This window comes from Drosophila busckii, chromosome 2L (assembly GCF_011750605.1).
Source record: "Drosophila busckii strain San Diego stock center, stock number 13000-0081.31 chromosome 2L, ASM1175060v1, whole genome shotgun sequence".
Lineage (NCBI taxonomy): Eukaryota > Metazoa > Arthropoda > Insecta > Diptera > Drosophilidae > Drosophila > Drosophila busckii.
In genome coordinates, this window is record NC_046604.1 from 5,547,543 (window position 1) to 5,574,438 (window position 26,896).

The 26,896-nt window shown below is 35.7% G+C and overlaps 3 protein-coding genes across 3 annotated transcripts; 2 read left to right on the forward strand and 1 right to left on the reverse strand.

Moving 5' to 3' along the window:
- Window positions 1–957: 957 nt before the first annotated feature.
- LOC108607845 (protein outspread) lies at window positions 958–22,627 on the reverse strand. The gene is given in 13 exon segments (XM_033294983.1): window positions 958–1,044; window positions 1,875–1,986; window positions 2,731–2,889; window positions 2,938–3,077; window positions 3,152–3,286; window positions 3,344–3,925; window positions 4,549–5,678; window positions 6,467–6,872; window positions 6,875–7,036; window positions 7,101–7,166; window positions 13,038–13,118; window positions 21,502–21,935; window positions 22,558–22,627. Coding segments are annotated over 12 exon segments (3,207 nt in total). The 5' UTR covers window positions 21,730–21,935; window positions 22,558–22,627; the 3' UTR covers window positions 958–1,038.
- On the forward strand, window positions 8,925–10,031 carry LOC108607857 (alcohol dehydrogenase). The gene is made up of 4 exons (XM_017998941.2): window positions 8,925–8,993; window positions 9,049–9,142; window positions 9,200–9,604; window positions 9,659–10,031. The coding sequence occupies exons 2-4, from the start codon at window positions 9,050–9,052 to the stop codon at window positions 9,923–9,925; spliced, it is 765 nt and encodes a 254-aa protein (XP_017854430.1). The 5' UTR covers window positions 8,925–8,993; window position 9,049; the 3' UTR covers window positions 9,926–10,031.
- LOC108595220 (alcohol dehydrogenase-related 31 kDa protein) lies at window positions 10,102–11,608 on the forward strand. The gene is made up of 3 exons (XM_017979623.2): window positions 10,102–10,252; window positions 10,828–11,232; window positions 11,291–11,608. The coding sequence occupies exons 1-3, from the start codon at window positions 10,157–10,159 to the stop codon at window positions 11,606–11,608; spliced, it is 819 nt and encodes a 272-aa protein (XP_017835112.2). The 5' UTR covers window positions 10,102–10,156.
- Window positions 22,628–26,896: the final 4,269 nt, after the last annotated feature.

Below are 26,896 nucleotides of genomic sequence, written 5' to 3' on the forward strand. Positions count from 1 at the left end.
GATTTTGTTTCTTATTATTTGCTAATTTTACAATATAAATGTTAACAAAACAAGTATTCTGCGTTTTATAAGTAAGTAGCTAGAATATTTATAAACTACAATACATATGTGTGTGTATGTATATATTTTAGTACATGTTGTGTGTGTTTTTTAATGACGTGTATGTATGTAAAAACATTACAAGAAAAAAAAACAACTGCTGTAAATGATAGAAAAGTACAAAGAAGTATAAACATCAGCGCAATCAGCTGTTGGTTTTCTCTTTTCTAACAATACCAGATGAACTAAATACTAAATAAATAAATGACACTTTGTGGACATAGAAAATTGGGTACATTTTATGAACATACTAGTGACAAAGTAAATTATGTAAAAAAAACTGCAGTCGAAAGTGCAGCGAAGGTTCTCAAATCAGAGACTTTATACGATTATTAGGTACAGGAAATAAAGACCGCATTAATTAAATCAAAATTTAGTGCAATTTTGAATTAACAATTGTTGTTGTCAGTAAAGTTAAACTTGGCATTGCTCAAAGTCCCTTTCAGTTCATAGCAGAATGGGTTGAGCAATATTTTCTATATCTAACTCAATCTTTTATTACTTGATATTGATGATATATGATAAATATTGGTAATTAGCATTAACTACTCTTTGGCTGTACTACAGATTGAGCTTTCTTTTTTTTTTTTTTAATTATGTACGCATTTTATAATAATGGCCGTAATTCTTAAATACTGTACTTAATAAAACTAACTGTTTATGATATTTAGAACGTGTAACACTCTCGACTGCAGTTCTCTCAGTTAATTTGTTGTATTGGCTTGTCGGGAAGCTTGAGCTCCTGTTGTATGTTGCTGACAGCATCCGTTTTAAGCATTCTTTTGTGACTGGGTCTCCTCGGATAAGGTGTTTTCATTAGTGTGGCTGATGATGATGATGAAGACGATGACGGTGACGTTGTTGTTCTTGTTGTTGATGTTGTGGTTGTTGTTCTTGGCGTGAGTTCTCTTAGGTTCTTGCCAATGGTAGAGCTGCCTTTCATACCTGCCAAAGTAAAAATTATAAAACAATAAGTTCTTTGTTGTTTAGTAAAAAGTGCTTTAGTTGCAATTTGACAGTTTTCATTTGTGTGTAAGTATAATGCGCTGTTAATGGAAGATATACACCTTGCTATATTTTTAGAGAACAAAACAATGGTAAAGCGACAACTTAAGCATTTAAACGATGCTTCGTACTGAGAGTAAAGCGACACAGCGACAGAAATACAGAGAGAGAGAGAGAGAAAGACAGTGTGTGAGAGAGCAGTGAGACAGACAGAGAGACAGAGAGAGAGAGAGAGAGAAATGCATTTCGTTTACCTTGGTAACACAAACAATTCTGATAGATGGCAAATATATCGCAAGGCTTATAGCATGGCTCGTACGCTATATCGTCGGCTATCTTATCGATATTATTGCCGGTTTCAGAAATGCTTGCGGCAGACGTTTGGTAACGACTTTGCTTATGGGAGGGTGTTGGTGTTGGTATTGGTGGTGCTGGCGATGCTAACGGGCTTTGCTCCACTTTCTTTGGCGCTCGCATTGCCTTTGCGCCTCGGCTTGTACTTGTTGCAGTTGCAGTTGTTGTGTTGTTTGTGTTTGATTGTTGTTGCTTCAGCATTAATAATTGCTTTTGCTTTTGCTTTTGTTTGTAAGTGTGTCTTTTGTGTTGTTGCACGCTGCTGAGGCATAGATAGGTAACGGTTGTTGTGTTGTTTTGTGTGTTGTTGTGGAAAATGGTAACAAAGTGTATTAGTTTCTGTATAACTTGGTGTTAGGGACGGATAGAGACAATCTATCTAAACTAAAGAGTGTATAACTTAATTGTTCATTTACCTCACTATCCTCGCAGGCAACATCCGGATTGGAGCTCGATGTTAGGCATTGCACAAACTGCTCATCACTCTCCGGATCATCCGATGCCAAATGAGCGCGAAATTGTTTGCTTCTGAAAAAGGGAAAGCAAAAGAATTTATTCAATTTTCTATCAGCTAATCAAATTTGGAATAATCAGTCCTAAATATCAAAACGTCTTCTAAGAGTAGGCAGAAGACTATATAGCCACTCGTTTATATAATCTATATAACTAATTTTCTTCTTAATGAGGTGAAATCCGAAACCACTCGAACCTCTACTTCAAGCGTGGGTTTGGTGCAAAAAGAATTCAGTGGTTTAAGGGAAAGATTTTGCTAATCGAACAGATCTAACATAATCTACAAGACTAATATTAAACTATATCTTTGTATATAAAATATATAAATCAAGGCACTATGGGTACAAGTTCGAATATTATGGCATGTAATTTTGTTCGTTTCGTAATTCAAAATGCTTTTTGCATTTCAGATAAAATATACATAAATAATTTAAAAACATTTTCAAGGCATGTTCCATATTTAAATTTACTTTGAATTTAAGAAAATTTTGGGAAAAGTTGTACAGCTGAATGTTAGCTCAATGCCAAATATTATTAATTATTAGTAAATGTTCGATCGGAAATCTAAGACTATTTCATCATTACTCTAAAACTGATATTGTCTTATATTTGGATTGATTGCCTAATATTGCAATAATAAATAATATTTTTAAATTGTAAATTTTAACTCTTTAGCTTTGAAATTAGACTTTTTTTTGCCAGAATTGTAGACTTTTTGTCCATAGTATTCAGCCTTGTAGATTGCTTAGGACGCTTTACCTCAGCTCCAGTTGTTGCATGTGCCGCAGGTGCCTCAGTTTGCCATTTGCCATATTTAGTTGCTCCATGAGCGCTGCATTTTCCACACATTTGATCGAATACTTTTCGGAAAAGGATAGAATCTCCAGACGTAACTCCTCGAGCTCCTCACTGCAAATTCTACAATTGATAAGCTTCAGATGAATTGAGGAGTACTCGAATACTTACTCCTTGAGCTTGGCGCCATCGCCTTGGATGAGTTCACCGCGCTGCATTTGATGCAGAAACTCCGACTTAAAGTGCGACACCTCACGTTGCACCTCGTTCTGGTGAGCTCGACGCATGGCATCCAGTGCAGCAAGCGTAGCCTGTAGAAGAAGAAGAGAGAGAGAGAGAGAGACTTTAGTTGAAGTTAACAATATGAAGTAGATTGAGCTATTGCCTGTGTCTCCTCCGCCAACGCAGTTTCCTTCTCCGCCAGCAGACGTTCCATTTCCAGCTTGTGCTTTTGCTCCAGATCGCTGATCATGCGTCGATGCGAGTTCTCCATAGCAGTGAGTCCCTTTTCGCATAAAGTCTGCAATAGAATTAAATTGAATAACGATCTTTAATCTCAAAAGTGTTATCCACTTACTCGCAGCTGTTCGATCTCCTGCTGATAGCGCAGTGGAAAGCTGTGCTCATCGCTCACATTGGCGTGCTCATGGCGATAGACTTCCTTGAGGCACTCCAGCTGCTTGCCATGCTCGCGCTCCAGCATGTCCAGCCGCTTCTCCAGCTGCTCTTTGCCCTTGAGCGACAGCGAGCGCCGACGCTCCGACTTGGCCAGCTTCTGCTTCAGCGCACGCACCTGTCGCTCCGAGCTGCTGTACTTGATGGTCAGATCCTGTATGCGCGCCGCCATCAGCTGCAGCTGCGCTCCATTCTCCATTTGGCTGCGATCGAGCTTCTGCTTCAGCGATGCCTGCGTCAGCTCCAGTGCATCGTATTGATTCTGCGACTGCTTCAGCTCGCGCTTCATCGCGCGTATCTCGTTCACCGCCTTGTCGAAGCGCGTGCGCAGCTCATTGTACTCCTCGGCCAGAGAGTCGCGCTGCAGGCAATAGGGATCAATGTCGCTGATGGTCGTCAGATCGCTTAGCGAGTCCATGCGCTTCATTTTATCCCCATGACGCTGCAGATTGCTTAGGCTGGGCGCATTGACAGTCTTGGTTAACTGCAAGAGGAAGCAACAGATCAATTAATTCATCAATAAATAAAAACTAATAAATATTTCATAGCAACAAAATAAATAAATTAATTTGTTTTTAAATATACAATTAAAATTCAATTCATAAAAATAAATTAAGAGTTCCTAATACTAAAAACTTAACAGAAAATAATTATCAATTTGTACTTTTAGTAGAAAAAAAAAAACAATTATTAATTTTATATTAAATCAATAAATAAATCAAAGAAACTATGTATAAATAAATGCTAAAAAGAATGAAAATTAGAATTAATTGCAATACACTTTCTAAAGAAAATAGTTATGAAATATAAAAATATTGTAAGTAATAATAAAATATTAAAAATAAATTATATGATTTTATATGGAATACTATAAATATAAAAATTAATACATAATCTTTATTAAAAAAGGTTTTAAAATCTCAAATAGAATAACTTAATGAAGTAAGAATAACTATACAAAATTAAATAAGAAGCAAAAATATGCTACAAATCTTAAAATAATTATAATAATAATGAATTTGTAAATAAAATAATAAGTGAAATAAAAATTTAAAAGAAATATATTGCAGTCTTATTATACTGAATTAAATAGGTAAGAATATTTACCAAAGGTGTTGGCGACAAGGGTGAGCCCCAGTCCAGACTGTAGCGACGTCCGCCCTCGGAGGCAGTGCGATATTCCTCGTCGGATGAGAAGTGCGTGGCATTGGCTGGCGTGCTGGGCGTGGCCGGACTGGACTGACTGGAGCTGAATGCGTATGGCTGGAGCTGAGCCTTGATGAAGTCCTGTTCGATGTCGCTCTGCTTGATGAGCAGCGTGGTCGTTGGCGTCTCCAGCTGCTGCGGCAGACCCGCCGCACTGCGCAGCACGGCCATCCAGCTCTTGCGCGAATTGGGCGAGAGGCTGGCCAGGAAGAGGCACTGCTTGTCCCAGGTGACCAGCTGGAAGGCGTGCTGCTTGCTGGCGCTGGGCTCCTCCAGCACATTCAGCAGACTATTGATGTCCAGCACGCCGTCGAGCACGCCGCGCTCCTCGCAGAGCGGATCTCTATAATAGAAGAGCGCGGCGCCGCTGAGCGTGAACCAGTGCTTGCTCCACTCACCAGTGCGGTTGTCTAGCTTCATGAGCCAGCCCTTTTTGGCATTAAAGTCCTCAATGTCCTTGCTTGGCGGCTTGCTGGGCACAACGCCGCATTTGCTGGCTTTGCTCACGGCTCGCAGTTCGTCTGACTTGGCCATGTAGTTGGCGCAGAGCTCGTCCAGATTGCAGCCGCCATCAGGATCGCCGCGCTCATGCTGGAAATCCTTCTTAGGCTTTGCCTGCTTGCCGCTCTTCAGGCTATCCAGTTGTTGTTGTTGCTGCTTCTGCTGCTGCTGTTGTTGTTGTTGTTGTTGTTGTTGTTGTTGCGACACCAGCACCGTGGGTATTTTCTTAACAATTGCAGACACAATCGCTGGCGTCGAGTTGGCCGCCAGTGGCAATGAAGTGGGTCGCTGATTAACCGTTAGCTGCTCACCCAACGCTTTGCAGTGGCTGGACTTGGACTTGAAATCGGTCTCATCCCGTGATATTTGGTATTGATAAAGCTGTTGATTGTTTTGAGCATTGTTAACAGCCGTACTCCAGCGCTTGTTCTGCTGTTGACTGAGATTCGTTATCGTATTGGCAATATCCTTGATCGTCTTCTCATCGTGTCGCAGATCCTCGATCAGCAGACAGTCCTTCGCTTGCGCCACTGCAAAGTGAGAGAATATAAAAATTAGAAATAATAATTACAAAATTGAATATACTAACAAAAAGTTAATCTATAAAGAAATATCTTCTGATTCGCTATATTCTTATTTTAATATTGAATTCTAGTAAAACTTATTAAAAGCTTAAGCTTATTAAATATATTATTTAAATATTACTTATTTATCTATATTTTATATCAAACAAAATATTCTAAGCCTCTATCGATGTTTTAAAAAATGTTCGAAATCTGTTATATTTTTAAATATAAAACCATGTTTATATTGTATTCCTCTTTCGATATCATCATCATTTAAATAAATAATACAAATAATTACAAAATTAAATACAACAAATATTACAAGCAAATAGTAAAGCATTGAAACTTCGGATTCGTTAGAATTCGTTAATTATAATTATATAATGCCTTTAAAAATCCAAGAAAACGGTGTCTAAAAAAATATACCTATATATTATATATATAAAAAAATACATTATAAGTAATATAAAAAACTGGCAAATATTAGGAATTTTAGGATAGAATAACTTCTTCCAAGAATCTCAGGTGAGATCTTTACCACGAGATTCGAAATTAATTTGAAAACTTAATTTAATATGTATTCTACCGATTGAAACAAAAACATTATTCTATCTGGATGGAAGTTTTTAGAAAAGCTATCAGAACATTGAATATATTGACTAACTTAATATTTTAAAAATATTTTGGATACATTATGTTGTGTATTTCTTGATAATTTTCTAAATCGCTTTTCATATTAAAATATTCCCTACCTGCAGTTGTATTTTCATTGCCCGCATTGCGATTGTTCTCGTCCTGGGCCTTCAATGACGTATTTAGCTTTGATCTTCTTATATGAGTCTGGGGTACAACATCCGCTTCGTTTTCATCCTCGTCCTCATCATCTTCGCCGGTTTCGACGCCATCGTCTTCCTCATCATTGGTTGTTGTGTTGCCCGTGGAGCTGCTGCTGCTGGTGCTGTTGGGCGCGCTGCGAGTGCTCAGATTCACCAGCAGATTGGCAGTGGCTTGGGTGTCCTTGTGGTAGGAGCTATGGCGATTCTCCAGCTTAATGGCCATATTGGTTTTGGCGCTTTGGCGCGTGCCGCTGATATGACCGCCCGGCAATGTGGCACTGCGATTGTGACGCGCTCTGGACTTGGGGAACGGCGACCAGACTTGTTGAACCACCATTGGGACTCCTCGGCGCTAATGCTCTTGACGAATGTGACGCGATCCGGCGCTGTTATGGCAATCGAATTGGTATGGCCAGTCACCTCCTCCGCGCTGCTCACCTCCAGCACTTTGGTCATATCAATGCAGGCTTGCGGTATCGTCTCGGGCTATCGATCGAAGAATTCACAATTAATAATTCATTCTATTCAAGTCTAGCCTAATATAACTTACAAAATCATCCACCGAGTAGGTTAGTTCGCCATCATCATAAAGCACAAACCATCGTCTTTGCCAGCGCTAAAATAAGTAAAATAAATTAAAGAATTAATACAAAATAAAAAGAGTATAGGTTAAGCTTTTAATGTTGGGTAATTTCGCAAATAATTTAATTTAATTTGCACTTCTGCATTATCTCTGGTTGTACAGACGTCATAAAAATTTAAATTATACTGATATAGCTTAGGTCATGCAGGTAGCATCTAATCAACTAAGAGTGAAGCAAATAGAGATAGAAAGCTTTGCAATTATGAAAGGTGACTTTGATAATTTTAATATAAATAATAGTACGCCGGCTATTAATAAAATGTAAACAATAAACAACGGCCAAGAATCGTAATATTTATTATTATTTTCCTTTTATTTATTTTTGAATTGTATAAGGTCAGCACTAACCTAAGGTAAAGTTTTTAGTTCGAAAAGCTCTAATGCATAGTTTTTAGACCCGGTATATAAAAATATACAAAGGGACTTATAATTTAGTCGAATGCGATTTGTGGGAAGTAGGCGTGGCGACTCTATAAAGCACACATATTCTTAATCTGGCTGACGAGCTGAGTCATTATAGCCATTCCATTCTGCCTGTAATATTCTTCATTTCAGCTACTATAACAATACAGCTGGTATGAGTTGGTGATTTTGTTGGTGAAAATCATTGGTGAATACCAATACTACGCAATGCTGGAATAAAGCGTAAGTAATGGAACGATAAGCGAATTTCAGGCGTCTGTTGGTGAATTTATTGGTGATTGGAGATGATTTATCCTCTAGTTAATTTCACCACTGTTTTTATGGGCGGTAGTTGGTGGGGTCAAAGTAGTAACTAGTGAAATTAACAAAGTGTTCACCAGTAAATTATAACTAACAAACTTGGAACTTGGTTGGTGTTTTTCTTTTTCTTTTCTTAGAAATCAAGAAGAACTGTATCAGCTCTATTGTCGAAATTCAGGACGAAGGGCAGTCGATTCCTGACATCGATATATTATTTTATTTTGCAACAAAGATGGCAAATAGTAGTGAAAACGCTGAACAATTTTTTGAATAACGCTGCTGTAATAATACCACGAATTGATTCCAACACCTTGTAAATGTGAAACTTTCTTATATTCACCCTTTACACCAGGTCTCATATTGTCGACTGCGCTTGATAATTCGAATTTCCTTATGCTGTTATAGGATCAACAATGTAGCTAAACCTATTTATATAAATGTTGAGTTGAAATGCAATAATTACTTAATAAAGATTTCAATTTCAAGCAAAAAAAATTCCACATATTGATAATAAATATATAATTATTTGTACGATAACCCGCGCTGGTCTTAGGGTCAATACGTTCAGTCTATGTACAGAAGAAAGTAAACATCAAGTAATAAATATTTGTGGATAACTCACTTAACACTTGAGTGTAGCAATAAGCTTGAGCTAAGTTTAATATTTAGTACACAAATGTGTTTAGGTTTGGGTTGCTTGAGATAGAATGCGCTTGAAGGCCACGACAGCCGCCCCCCGCCTTGACTAGATTAATCTTAGACTTAGACTAAGCTCGCGCTCTCACTCACTTGCTCTCTCTTTTGCACATAGACAAGCAGCCACGCTCTTAAAATGCAAATGAGCGTAGGCTTTTCAATAAGAAATCAGGCTTGCGGTTATTGCTTTGACATTCCCTGAAGGTCAAAGCTGCGTCTCTTCGCGCTCTTCACACATACTATGCTATTCTATTTGTTCTCTGGCAATCGATGCGGCTATTTAAAGGCGCTCACTGCTTAGCGGAATTTGATTATTGCCAGCGCAGTGTAGGCAGCTAGATCGGGATTAATATAAATAACTATATTTTATATAAACAAAAGGTAAGCCAGTCTAAACTCTATTAAGGAATTAGATTATCAATTTAAATTCCCATAGCATGGATCTCACCAACAAGAATATTATTTTTGTGGCTGGACTTGGAGGCATTGGCCTGGACACCAGTCGCGAGCTGGTCAAGCGCTCTCCCAAGGTAAGAGCACCCAAAATAAAGGCGCAACTATTATGCTAAGCTCTTGTTCCCATTCAGAACCTGGTGATCCTTGATCGAGTTGACAATCCCGTCGCTGTTGCTGAGCTGAAGGCAATGAATCCCAAGGTGACCGTTACATACTATCCATATGATGTAACTGTACCTGTGGTCGAGACCGTCAAGCTGCTGAAGACCATTTTCGCCAAGGTGAAGACCGTCGATGTGCTCATCAATGGCGCCGGCATCTTGGACGATCATCAGATCGAGCGCACCATTGCCATCAACTTCACGGGCCTGGTCAACACCACCACCGCCATGATGGAGTTCTGGGATAAGCGCAAGGGCGGTCCAGGCGGCGTTGTTGTCAACATTTGCTCCGTCACCGGTTTCAATGCCATCTACCAGGTGCCCGTCTACAGCGCCTCCAAGGCGGCTGTAGTGAGCTTCACCATGTCCATGGCGGTAAGTCCAACTCGCAAGTTAAGCAGCTCGATATTAATTTATGGCTTTGCATAGAAACTCGCGCACATTACTGGCGTCACTGCCTTCTCGGTGAATCCCGGCATTACCAAGACCACGCTGGTGCACAAGTTCAACTCCTGGCTGGATGTGGAGCCACGTGTGGCCGAGCTGCTGCTGGAGCATCCCACCCAGACCACACAGCAGTGTGCCCAGAACTTTGTCAAGGCCATTGAGGCGAACAAGAATGGCGCAGTCTGGAAGTTGGACTTGGGTCGCTTGGATTTGGTTGAATGGACCAAGCACTGGGACTCGGGCATCTAAGCTGACGGCCAAATTGCATTTGATTTCATAACTGAACCCTTCACACTTTTATAATCACACTGAAAGCTTTGCTATCTCCAAATACAAAAACAATGATGCGATAAAATTCTGTATTTAATTAAAATTCTTGATAAAAAGCCAGAGCCGACCGATCGGACCGGACCAGCTGACATTGGGAAATAATTTTTATAAATTTAGTTGTAAATTTTATTACGTGCTGCACACTTCCAAATGTTTGATCTACGGGGTAAAAATGTATGCTATGTGGCCGACTGTGGCGGCATTGCCCTGGAGACCTGCAAGGCGCTTATGAGTAAAAATATTGCAGTAAGTTTAAGAAATGCATTTTAAACTCTATAACTCTCTATATGTTAAAGCTGGTGACTAACTTAGGCGAGATTACTTTCTGTCTGTTTGTAATATTTTATGCATAACTCGCTTATATGAACTTTATGTACAGGGTCCAACAATGTCGCCTGTGCCCAATTGAATCACTAAACTAGTAAACATAATATAATAATAATTTAATTTATGAGGGTTGATATAAAAAAATATGTTGAAAATAAGGAATTGTTAATTAGGGCAATCCTAAACATGGAAACCTTCTAAAACCTTTGATAAAGTTAAAATTTAGTTTAAAAACTTTCTTTTCATAATTTACAATAATTTTTTTTAAATAGAATTATAGATATCGAATTATATATATCGATAGAATAGTTTAACTCTAGGACTAACAATAAGAAGCAAAATGCATAAGCTCAGTTTATATTTTTTAAATTGTAGAGTTAAACTAATTTTATATAAAAAGGTTTTGGGCTAGGTTCCGATGTTCGAGCTAAATGTTATATACATTTTTTCCTCATTACCATTATATTAACTGTTTGTTTCTCTCTCTTTTATAGAAATTAGCCATTTTGCATAGCGTTGAGAATTTGCAAGCGATTGCCAAACTGCAGTCGATCAAGCATAGCACGCAGATATTTTTCTGGAACTACGATGTGACGATGGAGCGTGAGGAAATGAAGAAATATTTCGATGAAGTGATGGTGCAAATGGACTATATCGATGTATTAATCAATGGCGCCACCCTATGTGATGAACAGAATATAGCGGCGACTATAAATACAAATCTAACGGGCATGATGAACACTTGCGCCACAGTGCTGCCCTATATGGATAAAAAGCAAGGAGGCAAGGGTGGTCTCATATTGAATGTCACCTCCGTTATAGGCTTGGATCCATCGCCTGTGTTTTGTGCCTATAGCGCTTCGAAATTCGGAGTTATAGGCTTTACCAGAAGTCTGGCAGTAAGTTGCGTTTATGCTTCAGTCTACAACAATTTCTTAATCTTAATTCTATTTTTAGGATCCTCTTTACTATACACAAAATGGCGTCGCTGTCATGGCTTTGTGCTGTGGACCCACCAAGATGTTTGTTAATCAGGATCTTAAAGCGTTTCTTAGCTATGGACAATCCTTTGCCGATCGTTTGCGTAGTGCTCCCTGTCAATCGACCGCGATTTGTGGCAAGAACATTGTCCAAGCCATTGAGCTGGGAGAGAATGGACAAATCTGGATTGCCGACAAGGGCGTTCTGGAGCTTGTCAAGCTGCATTGGTATTGGCAAATGTCTGAACAGTTCCGACATTATATGCAGAACCCGCAACCGCATCCCGAAAATTAATTTCATCTATTATTAATTAAAATCCAGTTTGCTTTTATTTATGCAGCAAATTTAAAACTGAAGCAAACAGTTTGTTATTTAATTTATTCTTTTAACTTTACCCAATCATTCTATAAATTTTAGTAAGGTCGTAAGGTTTCTTTCAGAGCTTAACTATTTTTTTTCGGTTTAAGTAAACTGCAACTAAATTTCTTTTCTTATAAATTTCTTTTCTTATAAAAATTCAGAAAAGTGTTGTTGTCTAGCTAATATGTTGGGTTTAATAAACTTAAAAATTTTATTTTTAAATCTTTGTATAAATCTTTGTATGACCATTTGCAGGAGCTTTAGCTCCCATGCCAATAAAGGCTTAGCTAGAATGAATTTAAGTTATATTAACTATATTTAGTTAATTTATTTGTAGCATGAAGCATTAAGCATTGGAGTGGAGACCAGTAAAGAGCTTGTTAAGCGTATGCCCAAGGCAGAGAAATTGTTGATTAAGTCTGGAATTAAAATTAATCAATATTTATCTTTTTAGAATATTGTGATTCTCGACTTTGAGGGTAAGCCAGAAGTAATGTGTGAGCTACAGGGTATAATTCCCAAGCGAAAATAACTTTTCAGAAATATGATGTGACTTGCTTGTTGAGGAAATCCAAGAAACTTTTGAAGAAAATATTTGAAGATATTGGCGGTGGTTGTGCTCATCACCAGATGGATGATCACCAGATTAAACGCAGTGTTGCCATTATTTGCACAGGCACTGTAAACACCAACACAGCGAATATGGATCATTGGGATATACCTAAGGGGGCCCCGTTTGCTTAGCAATGTTTGCTCTATGGTGGGAATGAATCCGAATCATCAGGCGTCTGTTTACTCCGGCTCTACGGTCTTATATATTTATACTAATTTATATAATATTTTATACTAATACATAATTTCGGTTAATCCCGGCATCACCAGAACCTCTTTGAAATTTCAACATTTAGCTTGATGTGGAGCCATGTGCTTCGGAATTGGTGCTAACGCATCCCACACAGTCGCCCAAGGAGTGCGGCAAGGCCCTAGCGGCAAATGAAAATGGAACCATTTGGAAAATGGATTTGGGCGATTTGAAACGTGTTGGCTGGCCACAACATTGGGACTCGCATATTTAACTTTTATAGTATTTCACGTAGATTTAGCATAGATTATAATAAATGCAGAAATTTTTTAAAGATAGCTTTTAATTTAGGCATATATGAATATATAGGCGATTGCATAAGTTTCTTTTGCTAAACGGCTTATTGGGTTTCTTTTTATCTAATATACGATCTAATCTATTTTGAATTTATAACAAAGGAAAGCATCTTTATGTTTAAAGATAATGTAGCGATATCAATTTGTAATTCAAATGCCTATACGCATATATATATATTTAAAAGCGATCTTATATAAATCTTACCTTTGTCTTGTATAAGGGATTCGTAAAATCCCAATCGGGAGCTACAAACAAATAGCCGCATTTGGAGATTTTGCGTGTAGCCTAAAATGAAGAGAATAATAATTAAGTTAAAAAAATAAAGTAAGTAATAAATTAAATTTATTTTAATGACTAGAATAGATTATCTAATTGACATTAAAGAGTTTTGAGAGCGACAGTTGATAACTTATTATTATTATATTCTTAATCGCTAAAAATCAAAATTATTTTAGGTATTAGTTTCAAGTAAGTGACATTTAGACGAACTCTAGATTAATTTTTGTGATATTATTTATAATAAAAAGATCAGCATTTATAATTTTTTTTTAGTTATAAGCAACTGATGCTGAGATATATAATATTGATATAAGCTCTGAGCCATTGTATTCAGCTTTATTTAATTTATTAAATATTAATTTCTGAGTGCAAATTGCTATGATGAAGTTGGTCCATCAAATTATAGCTAAACACATAAATTTCTCTTAGCTCTGCCAAATGCCAGTAGCTAAATAAAGATTGCCAAATAAAATAATTGTAGCCCGCTCGAAGACAAGACATATGTATATATAGTCAAAATAAAAAAAGTACGCAAATGTATTTGTCTTCAGGTATTAACACACACGTGGATTTGGGCAAAGACTAAAATCAAATATAACTCCGAACACGTCGCGTTGTTGCTTCGGGTGGAAAGTTGTTTGCTTTATAGTTGTTATTGTTGTTGTTGTTGTTGTTGCTCCAGGGTATCTTTTTGATTTTTAACTTAATTTGAGGCCGGTTTTTGTCGGCTGCTTGCTTATGTATTTATCTTTTTTTTTTTTTTTTACATATTTTTTAAACGCATATATATGTGATTAGCATAACCTGTAGCCATTACAAATCGGTTTAAAGGGTATTTTTAAGCATTTTGTAAATACGTGTAACAAACTGAGCTTACATTGAAGGTCAATGAACTGGCGCTAGCTTGAAGAATATTCAATTGTTTTCTCTTTTTGATTAAACTAATAAATAACTTGACTAGTCAACAGATTTTGAGTCGCTTTTTTTTCGGTGTCAATAGCTTTTCAAAGCCATCAAGATAAACGCGTTTGTTACATTGCCACAAAATGTCGCAATACAAAGTACTTTCTTTTTCGAACAAACACGAAAATCAATGGAAAAGCGACAGACAGACAGACAGAGAGACAGACAGACGGACAACGATTGACAACGTCAAATCTCAATGAACTTTTGCAGCGTCAAGTTTTCAGCTTTCAGCTTTGTGTCTGTGTCTGTGCCTGTGAGAAGGGACTAAACTCTAATGCCTAGTTGCCAATATAAAAAGATCAATGATTGTCATACTTGGCTGCAGCTTCAACTGTCTGCCTGCCATCGTTGATATTAAGTGAAAGTGAAGTTGATGAGGCCAACTCGATGACGTCGTAATCGTCATCGATTAATCATCGTGACTTAAGAAACAACAAAAAATAAAATAACAGGCAGTTCGAATTTCATGCAACAACTTGTCCCCAGTCTGGCCAAGTAGCAGGTACTTGTAGCCACTGCCGCTGCGTCAACTCAATTGTAAAAAAACGCAATTTTGTTTATTATTAATTGACATTTTTTGAATAAAAATCACATTATTTAGCTATAAGTGCATAAAATGCAAAGCAGACATGTTTTTGTAATTTTGACTAATTGTCATACGTATAGTATAATTATTGTTATAAAACGGCAATTATAATAATTTATGCAATATTAATTAATTATCTTTGCTATTATATATTCGATCAGCTTGATTTTGTGCACGACTAATTTTAATATTATAAATGAAAAAGGCATCAATTAATTTTTACATATTTTATTTTAGGATTTACTTTCATTTTAAACTCTATCTAGTTAAAATTCAAAATTTAAATAACAGAATTAAATTGGGATTTTAATTTAAGTAAATGCTCTCAAATTTTTGCCACTAGATGGCGCTGCAGCAAATAATATTATTATTATAGTATAATCAAATCACCTATTTTTAATTTTTTTTTAAAATTATTTTATTCATAAAAAATGCTATTGCAACATTAAAGCAAAACTAAATGATCTACTAGAAAATTTAAAAAATAAAACTAAACAAAAGATACATTAGGAACTGAACTAAATGATCTAAAATTTTTTAAGTCTGTAGAATCAAAGATTAGCTAAATGAATTTTAGAAAATTTAACAACGATCTAAAATTTGAAATATTTGAAGTTCCATAAACTTCGCTTAATTAATTTAATTTCGCTTAATTAATTTAATAAGTCTATAACTTCAGATTGGCATTGAATTGAATTTGTAGCTCTTTATATAAATTTGCTCACTAGCATTTGCTACTAAGCATTTAATTTGCTAATTAATGCTGTTATTAGAGTTTAAGAAATAAGCAACTACAACATTTAAAAATAGCTCAAGTTAGTTATGAATTTTAGTCAAGGCCTAACAAAGAAAACAAGACCCTAGAGCTAAGCTCTGTTATTTATCTCAGTCGATTGGCTGTCAAGTTAATTAGGCAATTAGCTAACGGTTAAGCGTATTGAAATGAATTTGGCACAAATATGTTGCTGTGCCCTCGATTAGCACTAAAACTTGGTCATAAACAAAAGCCATATAATTTGCTATAGTTGCAGCTGCTGCACTTTTGATTTAATTGCAAATATTAATAATAATAATTAATAAATGTAAACAATTTGTGGCGTCTAGACAAAGTCCTTGAGCCCCGCTGACAAAGGGAAACTTAATTGCCAAGTAGAATGCTCAGGGTCTTAGTCTTGTGCTCTTAAATCAATAAACAAATACAAGTGTTTTTTGCTTGTGTTAACAAATTTTCGTGCAATAAAATTAAATTGAATTTCAGTAGAAATTTGGGTTAAACATTATTGTAGTTGCCGTTGATGTTGTTGTTGTTGTTTTATTGAAATTGCTATTGCCAAAGTTGTTATTGTTGGTTAGCGGTTTTGCTTGCTTGTTACTGCCACTGCCAAGATCCTCAAGTACATCAAGAGTAAAACAAAAACAAAAAAAAAGCATAGAACAAGTGAGCGCAACAAAGTTGGACGTACGCAACTTTTGTATACACTTTGACTAGGGCGCGATGTGAATTACAGCAAAGTTCTTTATTCCGATTGAGAACATGACAAAGCGTTTTTGTGATTTATTTGCAATTTTTCAGTTAAATATTGTGAACATAAATTGTTGTTTTTCGATTTGCGAGTAATGCGTAAGAAATAAATAAAAAATAAAATAACATAAAGGCGTTTTAGATCGTGTCTAGGAGAAACAACATACAAAATTTGGTGGCTCTAGTTCTTATAATTTGCGAGTTTTGATTGCTCATACAGACGAATATCGACTCAGCATTTCTTACTGATCAAGCACATATACTCGTATAAGTTATAAGGTCTGCCACGCCCACTTCATCAGAATCTCATTATACCCTTTTCGATACTTATTACAAATATCAAAGTGTATAAAAAAGAAATACTTGTATTCTATGCATGGTGTTTGAAAAATAGCATACTGGCTAGAATGACTTTGGCTTTGGCCAGGCCAATGGTTTGCCGTTTGCCGTTTGCCACTCGTTGACTAGTTTTCTGTGAAAAATTCTGATCCCAAGATTGCGTAGTCTACGCTAAAATGCAACTACGACTGAGTTTCCACTGCATTCTAGCCAAGCGACCCCCTTTCCGCACCGCCCTTGGTCTAAGCACAACGCCATCTTTCAAACTGTGCTGCAGCTCATTCTAATTGCACTTATAGCACAGCTTTATCTTGTGGCCAAACCAAAGCCAACCAAGCTGGTTGCCACAGCTAGCGCTAGAGCTAGAGCTAGAGCTGAGGCTGAAGCTGAAGCCAGAGCCAGCACCACCACCACACAGTGCTGCAAAGAAGTATGTGTCCATATACAGCTGGAAAACGAGTTTGATCTGCGAGTCGAGTCGAGCGGGCGCGCAAGTTAATATTTATGAGTTAGGCTCGGACTTGAAATATGTCTCCAGCGTGTAGCGGTAGCCGGACAGTCATTAAAATAAATCAACTATTATTTCGCTGATTTTCAGCAATTTTAGCTGTAAGTGAAAATCTGTCAGCCGCGCGCTCTGAGCTTTTGTCTTACCAACGAAACAAACAAACAACAAACAAACTCTATATATACATCTATCAACGTTAATTAGCGGGGGGTGCTAGCAACTTTCACACTTTCCAATTTGACACGCGGAAAACAGAAACAATCAAATATGCAAATGTAAGCAAAACCTTTAAAAAAAACACACACATAGCATATAGCATATGCCTATATTAAGTATTTTGCCATTCCCTCCACACCGGAAATAACAATAGCTCAGGCATACAAAATGAGCCATGAGGCATTCATCAAATGCCAGTCAATGTGCCTCCCCTAATGGCTCTGCAGCTCACTCAGTCAGTTCAACAAAGCCAAAGGTTATTACCAATTTAAGAACAAATCATAATTAAGCTTAAATTATTTATTTTGCCAAATTTGGTTTTTGTATAATTGAAATTTCCTATTATTTATTGCGGAAATTATTTAAAATAATATTCCCATATTTTTGTTTGGACTCTGTAAATAAAAATATTTACTAAGCGGTCTTTGAATTTGTTTTAAAAATGTTTTGGTTTATTGAATTTTCCTATTGTTTATTGAGAAAATTATTTAAGCTTTTGTGTGTTAAGAGTTTATAATATTCCAATAGTTTCTAAGACTCTGTAATTCAAAAATGTACAAAATGGTCTTATAATGCGTTTTAATGAACTGAATTTTTCTATTATTTATTAGGAAAATTATTTAAGAAGTAATGGGCGAGGAATTAATAATATTCTAACTGCATTTTTCTATTTTTATTAAGGAAATTATTTAAGATGTAATGGGCTAGGAACTAATAATATTCTCATATCTAAATATCTCATATCAGTCTAAAATTTCTCAAAGCTAAATGTAGAGACTTTATTGATTGAAATATTAAAGTAACTGTGACTAAGAGTACCCCGGATTAATTCTATCTTATATATATGTATATATATCTATATAAATACCCCACGATAAAAAAATTGTGAGCTGTAAGATTTTTTATAATTTCCAAAGTTTTTTTCTTAAATTATGAGGATTAATTTTCAAATTAAAAATGCTTAAATCAACTTCTTTGTAGCTATTTTTAAGCATTTTGAGTTTGTTTCTTTTTTTTCAGAAATTGAAAGTGTCAACATTTTACATTTCTTTGTTCTTTTTTTATGGGCGTGAAAATTTACATATAAAAATAAATCTTGTCAGAATGGAACAAAGATGTCATTTATTATGAGCTTACATTTCAAATTCATTGTTAAGAAAAAGATATGAGAGCTGCTAACGGCCGATTGAATATGAATTATTCGTTTAACTTTATTAATAGTAAGCAATAATTTAAATGCAAACTGAGAAATATAAAATACATGTTTGGCTTTTTTTACTTAAGACACTTTTAGTTGCTGCATTGGTTAAGAGTTTTTGGCACATATAAACATATGTATTAAAGCATTCGCAATAATAATAGCATAAGTCACGCTCCGGTTGGCCAAAAGCGAAAAAAAAAAAAATAAAACATATGAACTTTAACACGCTATCAGAGGCCCCAACTGACTAACGACCCATACACAATGGTCGGCAATAAAGTACAATAAAAATTTCAAGTTTACAAGAGGGGTTACCACATGGGTCACAGCTGATGTCGATGTCGCCAGCTAAGCTCACCCTCCGGGTCAACATGTGCCGCCGCCTTAAACTGCAGTTGGAAGTTGGAGAAGGGCAACCAAACAACGGACAACGGACTCAAACAATTGATGAAATAATTTATGATGTGTTTTATAACTTAAGCAGCTGTACGAGTACTTGGGGACTGGGACTGTGACTCCAACTGGGACTGGACAATGCGCTTAATGTTAGCTCTGGCTTGAGAGCTAAAAATTGTTAATTTCAATTACTGCAATGACAATTCTCTTTAAGCAAAAAGTCAATGACGCATTCGGAGATTCGGAGAGTGTCTCTGCAGTTGAAATTCAGTCAGCGGGAATGGATGGGAATCCAACTGAGGTCAGACAGACATAGTTGGGGCAGGTTAAGTGAGTGAGTGAGTGAGACCGCGAGCAAAACGAGTGCTGGGAGTATTTATTAATGTTTGCACTGAAAGTGAAATATGCACTGAGAGAATTTGTAGTGTCAACTAATTGCTGAACGAACATATTTAACAAATACAGCAAAATATTTGGAAAAATTAAAAAATAATACAATTAAGTATTGTAAAAATAACTTAAAGAAGTACAGAACATAATTAATAAATTGCCAATATTAAAAAAAATTAAAACAAACAAAATACTAAAAAGTATTACAAAATATTAACAAAAACTTTTGTTTTTAATTACTAAATAATAATAATATTTTTAAAAATTTCGATAAAGTATTAAATTAAACCTAAAATTTAAAACATTTAAAAAAAATTTCAAGTAACTATTAAAATAAAAACTTTTTTACGAAAAAATATTTCAAAAATAAAAGAAATTAAATATAACAAAATACATATTTAAAATTATTTATAAAAAAATAAACAAGCATAAGTCGAATATAAAATTCAGACTATTTTTCTTTCGTTTATGAGCCGAAACAATTTTTTTTTAGAATTTCTTAGCTAAAATCTAAAAAAACGACACGATGTCAACATTGATGTAGGTCAGTTACAGACTGTGACTATATGGTTAACTAACTAGCGGTACCTAGGCCAATTTTTTTTTTAGACTGCTGAAGCTTCCAAGCGTACGTTTGTATGTATGTATGTATGTGTGTGTATTTGCATTTAAACGTTTTACACATGCTCAAATGAACCCGTTATAAGCGGGATCAACTAACGTAGCCCATTTAGAATTCAGCATTGCATGTCAATAATATACCTACATACATACGATTAAACAAATGTATGTGTTGTTGTACGCTTGTTGTCTTCGCAATGCGTAGAGCATAGCTGTAAAAATGTGTGCGGAACCAAAGAGAGGCAACTGAAGTAATAATAATATAATAATTTTCTATAGACGAGAGCTGGAGGAAAAGCGACAGACAGACAGACAGACAAAGAATAGGCAAACAACACAAACTGTTGGAAGAGTATAACGAACAAAAATTGAGCCAATGTACAGTAAGTTCAACAACCTTTTGTTGTTGTTGTTTTTGTTCGTAACAGTGGAACACAAAAATAAAAAAAAAACAGAGAAGAATACTTACAACAACTTTTGAGGCCAGAGCTTGAGTTACTCTTGTCGCTTAAGCTCAACTAACGATTACTTCACACAGATACAAACACACACACACACACATACAGAGACAACGTTATTGATTTTGATGATAATGCTGAAGAGTCGACTCGACTTGACTCGACTCGTTTGTCTATTTAATTGTTGGCCCACAAAATAATTAAGTTAAGCGCATCAGCTGTTTCTCTCTCTATTTTGTTGCCCTTTTAAACTACTTTTTGCATTTTTGTAGCTTTCAATAAACCTAAATTTCTGAAGTGGAGCATACTTTCTAACCGAGTCTCAAGATTTTTGGCTTGTAGTTTATTAATTACAAGCTGCGGCGCTCTAGCCAAAACTAAATATTTTTCGCCACACACATACACACACAAAAAAAAGCTAACATATGTGTGTGTGTGTGCGAGTTATGTTGCGCGAGTGGCGCGCGCGTGTGCACACACAACAAGAGAAAGCTGAATGGCAGGCATGCCAAAGCGAAAACAAAAATCAAATTGAAATTTGTAAAGCAATCAATTGTTCAACAGCTGCCCCCGCCCCTCGCTACACATATGTGTGTGTGTGCGTGTGTGTTTGTGTTAGTGTCTGCCCATGCGTTGTTCGCTTGTCATGTCTCAGGGTCTGAAATTAGACCTTGTCAATAGTCCAACCCAACATCAAATGCTAATTAAATGTAATAAGCACAGAACAACTGTAACATGCATAAAAATTGGCATATACGACTTGAGCAGACCCTAGGCAAGTGCGCAGTCATATATCAAAAGCTCAGCTAGCACTTATGCAAGCTCATATTTTCACACACACACACACACACACACACACACACACATGCAAGCGCACGTATACATAACAAAAAACTATTATGGCCCATGCTCTACAAGTGAATAAAAAACAGCTTGGAAAAATATGTAGAAACTGCATCTAGCCATAAATACACCCATACACATGCATAAGCAACGGAAAGAGCGAGCGAGCAAAAGAGAGAGAGAGAGAGAGAGAGCGCGCGCTAAAGCCAGACGCGCGCACGCAAATAAACTGACTGAGATTTTTTTTATAGCTCAAGTCTGCTTGTGTGCGTGTCTGTGTGCGCTCTCTTCGCTCTTCTCGCTCAGGTGCTGCTGCTGCTGCTGCTGCTGCTGTGGTACTCACCTTATTGCATTCCAATGCGGCAGCGCTGTGCTCCTCTCGTTGACGAAAACAGTGGGTGCATTTGCTCTTGTTGAATATATTTGGTGAGAATTTACGACAGTCGGCCGATCGTACGCTGTTCGCAGCAGCGAGCGGGGGCGTTGCAGTCGATGAAGAAGCTGCCGCTGCTGCTGCTGCTGAAGATGCTCGCGTCGCTGTCGCTGTTGTTGTTATAGTTGTGGTTGACATTTTGCAGCTTGATGCAGTTGATGCTCTCTCAGCTGCTGCTGCTGCTGCTGCTGTTGTTTACAATAGAATCTGATGACAAGATCAGCATTCAACTGAGCGCTAATGTTGTTCACGCTTGTTAGCTGGCATTGTATGCTCGCTCTCTTTCTCTCTCTTTCGCTCGCACACATACACTGTATTCGTTATGACACACAGTCACAAATTTGCTGAAAATGCAATGAAAATTAGCAGAGCTTACACACACACACACACACACACACACACGAACACAATTTACACAACTTTAAAATACCAATGGCACTTTGCACAATTTGTAGCTTTATTTCAGCTTTAATTATTATTTCATTTTATTTGTTTGAGCACTTGTTTTTGCATTGGTATTTGTATTTGGTAAATAACACACCCACTGCTCTCAATTGCCGGCACAACCTTAATGTTGTTGTTTTTGCTATTTTTATTATTATTATTTTTTTTTTGTGCCTTTAAATAATAGCAAAACTAACAGTGCTCTGAATTGAATTGAATTGAATTGCTGAATCAGCTCACAGCTCAGCACTTGCAGCTGAAAAATTCACGTTTTACTTCGTTAACCGTTTTGCACGTTTGCTTTGGGCTTTAGATTTTTATATCTACTTTATATTTCGGCATGACAAGCAAATAAGACGAAAAACGCTCACACACACACGCACTACGCACACCAATGCACAATAAAAAATTATTCAATTTTGTTTTGCTCTTGGTTTCTTCTTTTGTGCAACAACAAAATACCAGCGCTCACATTCACACGCACACAATTAAACGCACACACACATACATACACATACATACAAAGGTATGCTATTAATACGCGCTTTGTAAATTCCCGCTCCAGACACAACGAATCGGTTCGATTGCATGCACGACACTGAACTGACGACGACTGTTGTTGGAGCCAAGCCCCAACCAGTGCGCCAGTCAAGAGCCAACCAGTTGAGAGCCTAACGAAAAGCAGCGCTAGCAGCGGCAGCGACAGCAGCAGCGCAAGCAGCAGCAGCGGGAGAGACAAATACGTGTTGCGCTAATATGTTGGCGATGGTTGCTGCTGCGACGGCTGCTGCTGCTGCTTGCTGTTGTTGTTGTTGTTGTTGTTGCTGTTGCTAGTGAGTGGGGATAGGCTTTGAGGTTATCAATCGAAAACCAGTCAAGCAGTAGAAACGACTTGACTGGTTAGACGCTGTACCTCAAAATGCACAAAAGGGTCTTATAATTAAGTTGAAGCAGGCGTGGCAGTAGACATAAAATATATGATCCGCTTGATCAGATTGAAAAGTTGTCTGTCGCTCTGTCTGTATGAGCAGTGATATTTCGGGAACTACAAGAGTTAGAGACTGCAAACTTGGTATATCTATAATATGTTAGCTGAATGCGTAGCAGTCAACAGTATATATATTCTTGATCAGCTTGACGAGTTGTCTGGCGCTCTGTCTGTATGAACAGTGATATGACAACTTAGCATATTTAAAAAATATGTTACAAAATATTGGGTTCTTTAAAAGCTAACAATACCTTACAAAAGCAGTTATTTATTTTTGTGTTTAATATTTTTCAATTTATGATCTGCTTGACAAGCTGTTCACATGTCTGTCTGTATAAACCTTTTAAATTTAGAAACTACAAGACCTTGAGTCTGCAAACTTGTAATTTTGTATTATGTATTTATTACATAGAGATATGTTTTAAAAAAATACGAAAAATATTGTTTTGTTTATAGGAAAATCTTTAATTTTATTTTTTGTTTCTTAATTTCCTTTTTTTATGAAGGTTGTAAATGTTATGACTGGCATCGAATAAATTGTTCTTTTCTTTTTTCGTAACTTCGCTTAACGACCAGCGTCTCTTAATGTCGGTTAAGGCACAGTTCTCTGAATTTTTCCGATTCAAAAGAATGCATTAAACGCTGAGAAATTATGTGTCTGCTTTGGTAACTCTTATACGGCGGCTAATATTAACTACTACCTAGCACTATTTCTAGAGCGACAGATCGAGAGAGCGCCGAGCAGAGCAGAGCAGAGCAAAATATTCTCTTGTGGATCATTTTAATTGTTTCGTTTTATGTTTTCAGCTGTTGCTTGGGCTATTTGTGTTTTGGAGCAAGCGAGAGTCTTCTTCTTCTTCTGCTGCTTGCTGGTTGCATTACAAGCAGAGATAAATTTATTTTTAGGTGGGGGTGGGTCGCAAACAAAATTATGTTATATGCAGCAAAAAAAAAAAAACACACACACACACACATATACATATACATAGATATATTTTTATGGCTTGTACTCATTTAAAAATGGGCGAAACACACAAATTTAACAACTAGTTGTGAAAATTTGTGCTATGTTTGACATTTTGAAATCGATGCGTATATTCTTGATCTGCGCCAATAAGCTATATATACATATCTGAGATATTATAAGAGATATACAACATATTAGGCATATCTTTATGTATGCTCTACGTAAATGTTTAGCTGCATATTTGGGGCTGTTATATTGCTTATCTTAATACCGAAGATATCTAATCTTTGAGGTGGCCTAGCTTACATACAAGTTCAAAATGTATTTTCATGACCCAAATTAGTCATAGGCGCGTGTAAGCTAATATTTGTTTTAATTTTGTGATAATATATTGCATTTAGCATAAATTAATGCGGCGAGCAACACTTTCACTTGCTGGACTCTAATCTGTGATAATACAATCTCCGACTTTATCTTTCATAATCTCGAGATACCTGCTGTGTTACTATCTTAACTTTTCAATATCTTGCGATGCAACAGGTACTATACAAAATGAAAAACTTACAGTTAGACACAAAATCAGAGACAGCAAATAAGAGTTATGAATTCAGTTTTTAATTAAATAAAGCAATGTGAATGAAATATGATACAACAATATGAAATATCTACTGTGAAAATATTAACGGAAAGAAATAATATTAGTTAGTTTCTATTTTCTTCAACTTTAGTAATCAAAAATAAAAATAAGAAAGATTTCTTGTTCAGTTGTTTATATTGACAAATTCCGAATAGTTTTTTTTTTTGGAGAGATTCTTATTTCATACGTTATTATCGATATCAGCCATATGAGCTTTAAATTGCAAGTTATATAAAATAAATCATATTTAACTTAAATGCAATTTATTACATAAAAGTTTCAAAATATTGTACATTATATTAATTTTCAATTTTTTTAATTTAAATAAAGTATAGGAGTTATTTATAAAATATTTACTCCATTACTTTTATTTTTAAAGCAAAAAATTCAGACACACTTCTAAAAATTAATTGCCTAAAAATTGAATCGAGAGAATAAAAAAGGCTTAAGCATTTTAGTATAAGTTTTGGTATTATCAGAAATTTTAGCGCCTATAACATTTATTCTTAAAAATTATATTAAATTAATTTTTTTTGATTTATTTTTAAAGTTGGAAATTGATGCATATTTTTGATTTTCATTATAAATTAATTATTTTGTATTTATTGAAATTTTCCAATAAACTTATGTTTCAAAAGTCTGCCAAAAAAGTTTTAAAATAAAAATGTTATCAAAAACATTTGCTATAAATTATTTTCTAAAGCGTATTAACGCTTACGCATAACATTATTATTTTGAAATTCGTACATAGACTGAGGATATAAAACGCGGTGAATTTTCGTTCCATCGCGTAACATGTTTATCAAAAAAATGCGCTGTGGCTTCCGCTAAAAAGGCGCTGAAGTAAGCAATTACTTATATACATAAATAAAATACATATACGTACATAATTTTAAGCATACATATGTATGTACATGCAATAGTTGAGATAGCGCTGGCGCCTTTGGGCTGCCAAGCAACCAAACTATGCACAAGCGACCAAAAACTCTGACCAATTGCCAGCTTATAAGAAACCACCTGCAAACGATTTCCCATCAAACAACAAAAAAAAAATAAAAAAACAGAAACAAAAAAAACTCGTGAAAAATGCTGCTAATCGACGGCTGAGAGTCAATGGCTGGCACTCTGGTACCAATTTGCCATCGATTTGCGCCAGTCGTTGTGAAAGAGAGAAATGTCTGCAAGTGTGTGTGTGTGTGTGTGTGTGTCTCTATGGGTGTGTGTGTGTGAGTGGAGTGAGAGCTAAGCTAAGCGCGCGCGATCGAGAGAAAATCGGGGTGGTGTCCATAGACCTTTTTGTGAAAGTGAAAATTTATCAGTGTGAGTACAAAAGGCAATGGCAGCGCGACGGCGACGGCGACGGCGACAGAGACTGCGAAAGCAACTGCGATTTTTATAACTGTTGGGTACCCATTACAAAATCGCTAGAAAGGGTATTATATGCACCTGTGCCGAACAAAAACAATGTGCAAATGCAATGAGGTAATGCCCAGAGCTTTGAACAAAGAAATGATAATAATTTGTTTAAAACTAAACCGAGATTAAAATTATTTCTAAGAGAATTATAAATATAAATAGATATCTAAACTACAGTTGAAATATTTCCTTAAATATTTATAGATTATTTATAAGTCAAGCAATAGCAGAAAAAGTGTTTTTTGATCATAGTAAGTAGTAGAAGATCACAGTAAAAGAATAAGTGTTTTTATTCATAAGGTAATACTATAACACAAACAAAGATATTTATAAACTATTTCTATGTCTTTTATATGCAAATGCTGTATTAAAATCATTTTCTAAAATAATTATAAATCAAACAATACAAGAATAAGTATTTTTCTCTTTATAAACTGCAACTAAAATATTTTCTAAAATATTTAAAAACTATATTTAGTATAGTCTGAACAATGAAAAAGAAATTTAAAATACAGCTAAAACATTTTGTAAAATATTTAAAAGTTATTATTATTTATAAACTGTGATTAAAATATATTCTAAATATTTAAATTTATATAAGCGTTGTACTCAAATCTCTTTCATGTTAATAATTTAATTGAATTATTCATATATTTATTAATATTCAAATATATTATACTTATAAGTTTTTGTTTTTAATCTGTTATTAAAACATTTTCTCAAATAAATAATTTATATATAAATCAAACAAGAACATACGTTTTTTATTCATAAAATGAGGTGAAAATATTTTCTAAAATATTTATAGATTATTTAAATGTTGAGCGATACAAAACGTGATTAAAACACATTT

Bases quoted from the DNA above. Each gene is read 5' to 3' on its own strand.
- LOC108595220 (XM_017979623.2), top strand. From the start codon at position 10,157: ATGTTTGATCTACGGGGTAAAAATGTATGCTATGTGGCCGACTGTGGC. The intron at 10,253-10,827 runs GTAAGTTTAAGA...TCTCTTTTATAG, and splicing joins TTATGAGTAAAAATATTGCA to AAATTAGCCATTTTGCATAG. The intron at 11,233-11,290 runs GTAAGTTGCGTT...TTCTATTTTTAG, and splicing joins GCTTTACCAGAAGTCTGGCA to GATCCTCTTTACTATACACA.
- LOC108607857 (XM_017998941.2), top strand. From the start codon at position 9,050: ATGGATCTCACCAACAAGAATATTATTTTTGTGGCTGGACTTGGAGGC. The intron at 9,143-9,199 runs GTAAGAGCACCC...GTTCCCATTCAG, and splicing joins TGGTCAAGCGCTCTCCCAAG to AACCTGGTGATCCTTGATCG. The intron at 9,605-9,658 runs GTAAGTCCAACT...GGCTTTGCATAG, and splicing joins GCTTCACCATGTCCATGGCG to AAACTCGCGCACATTACTGG.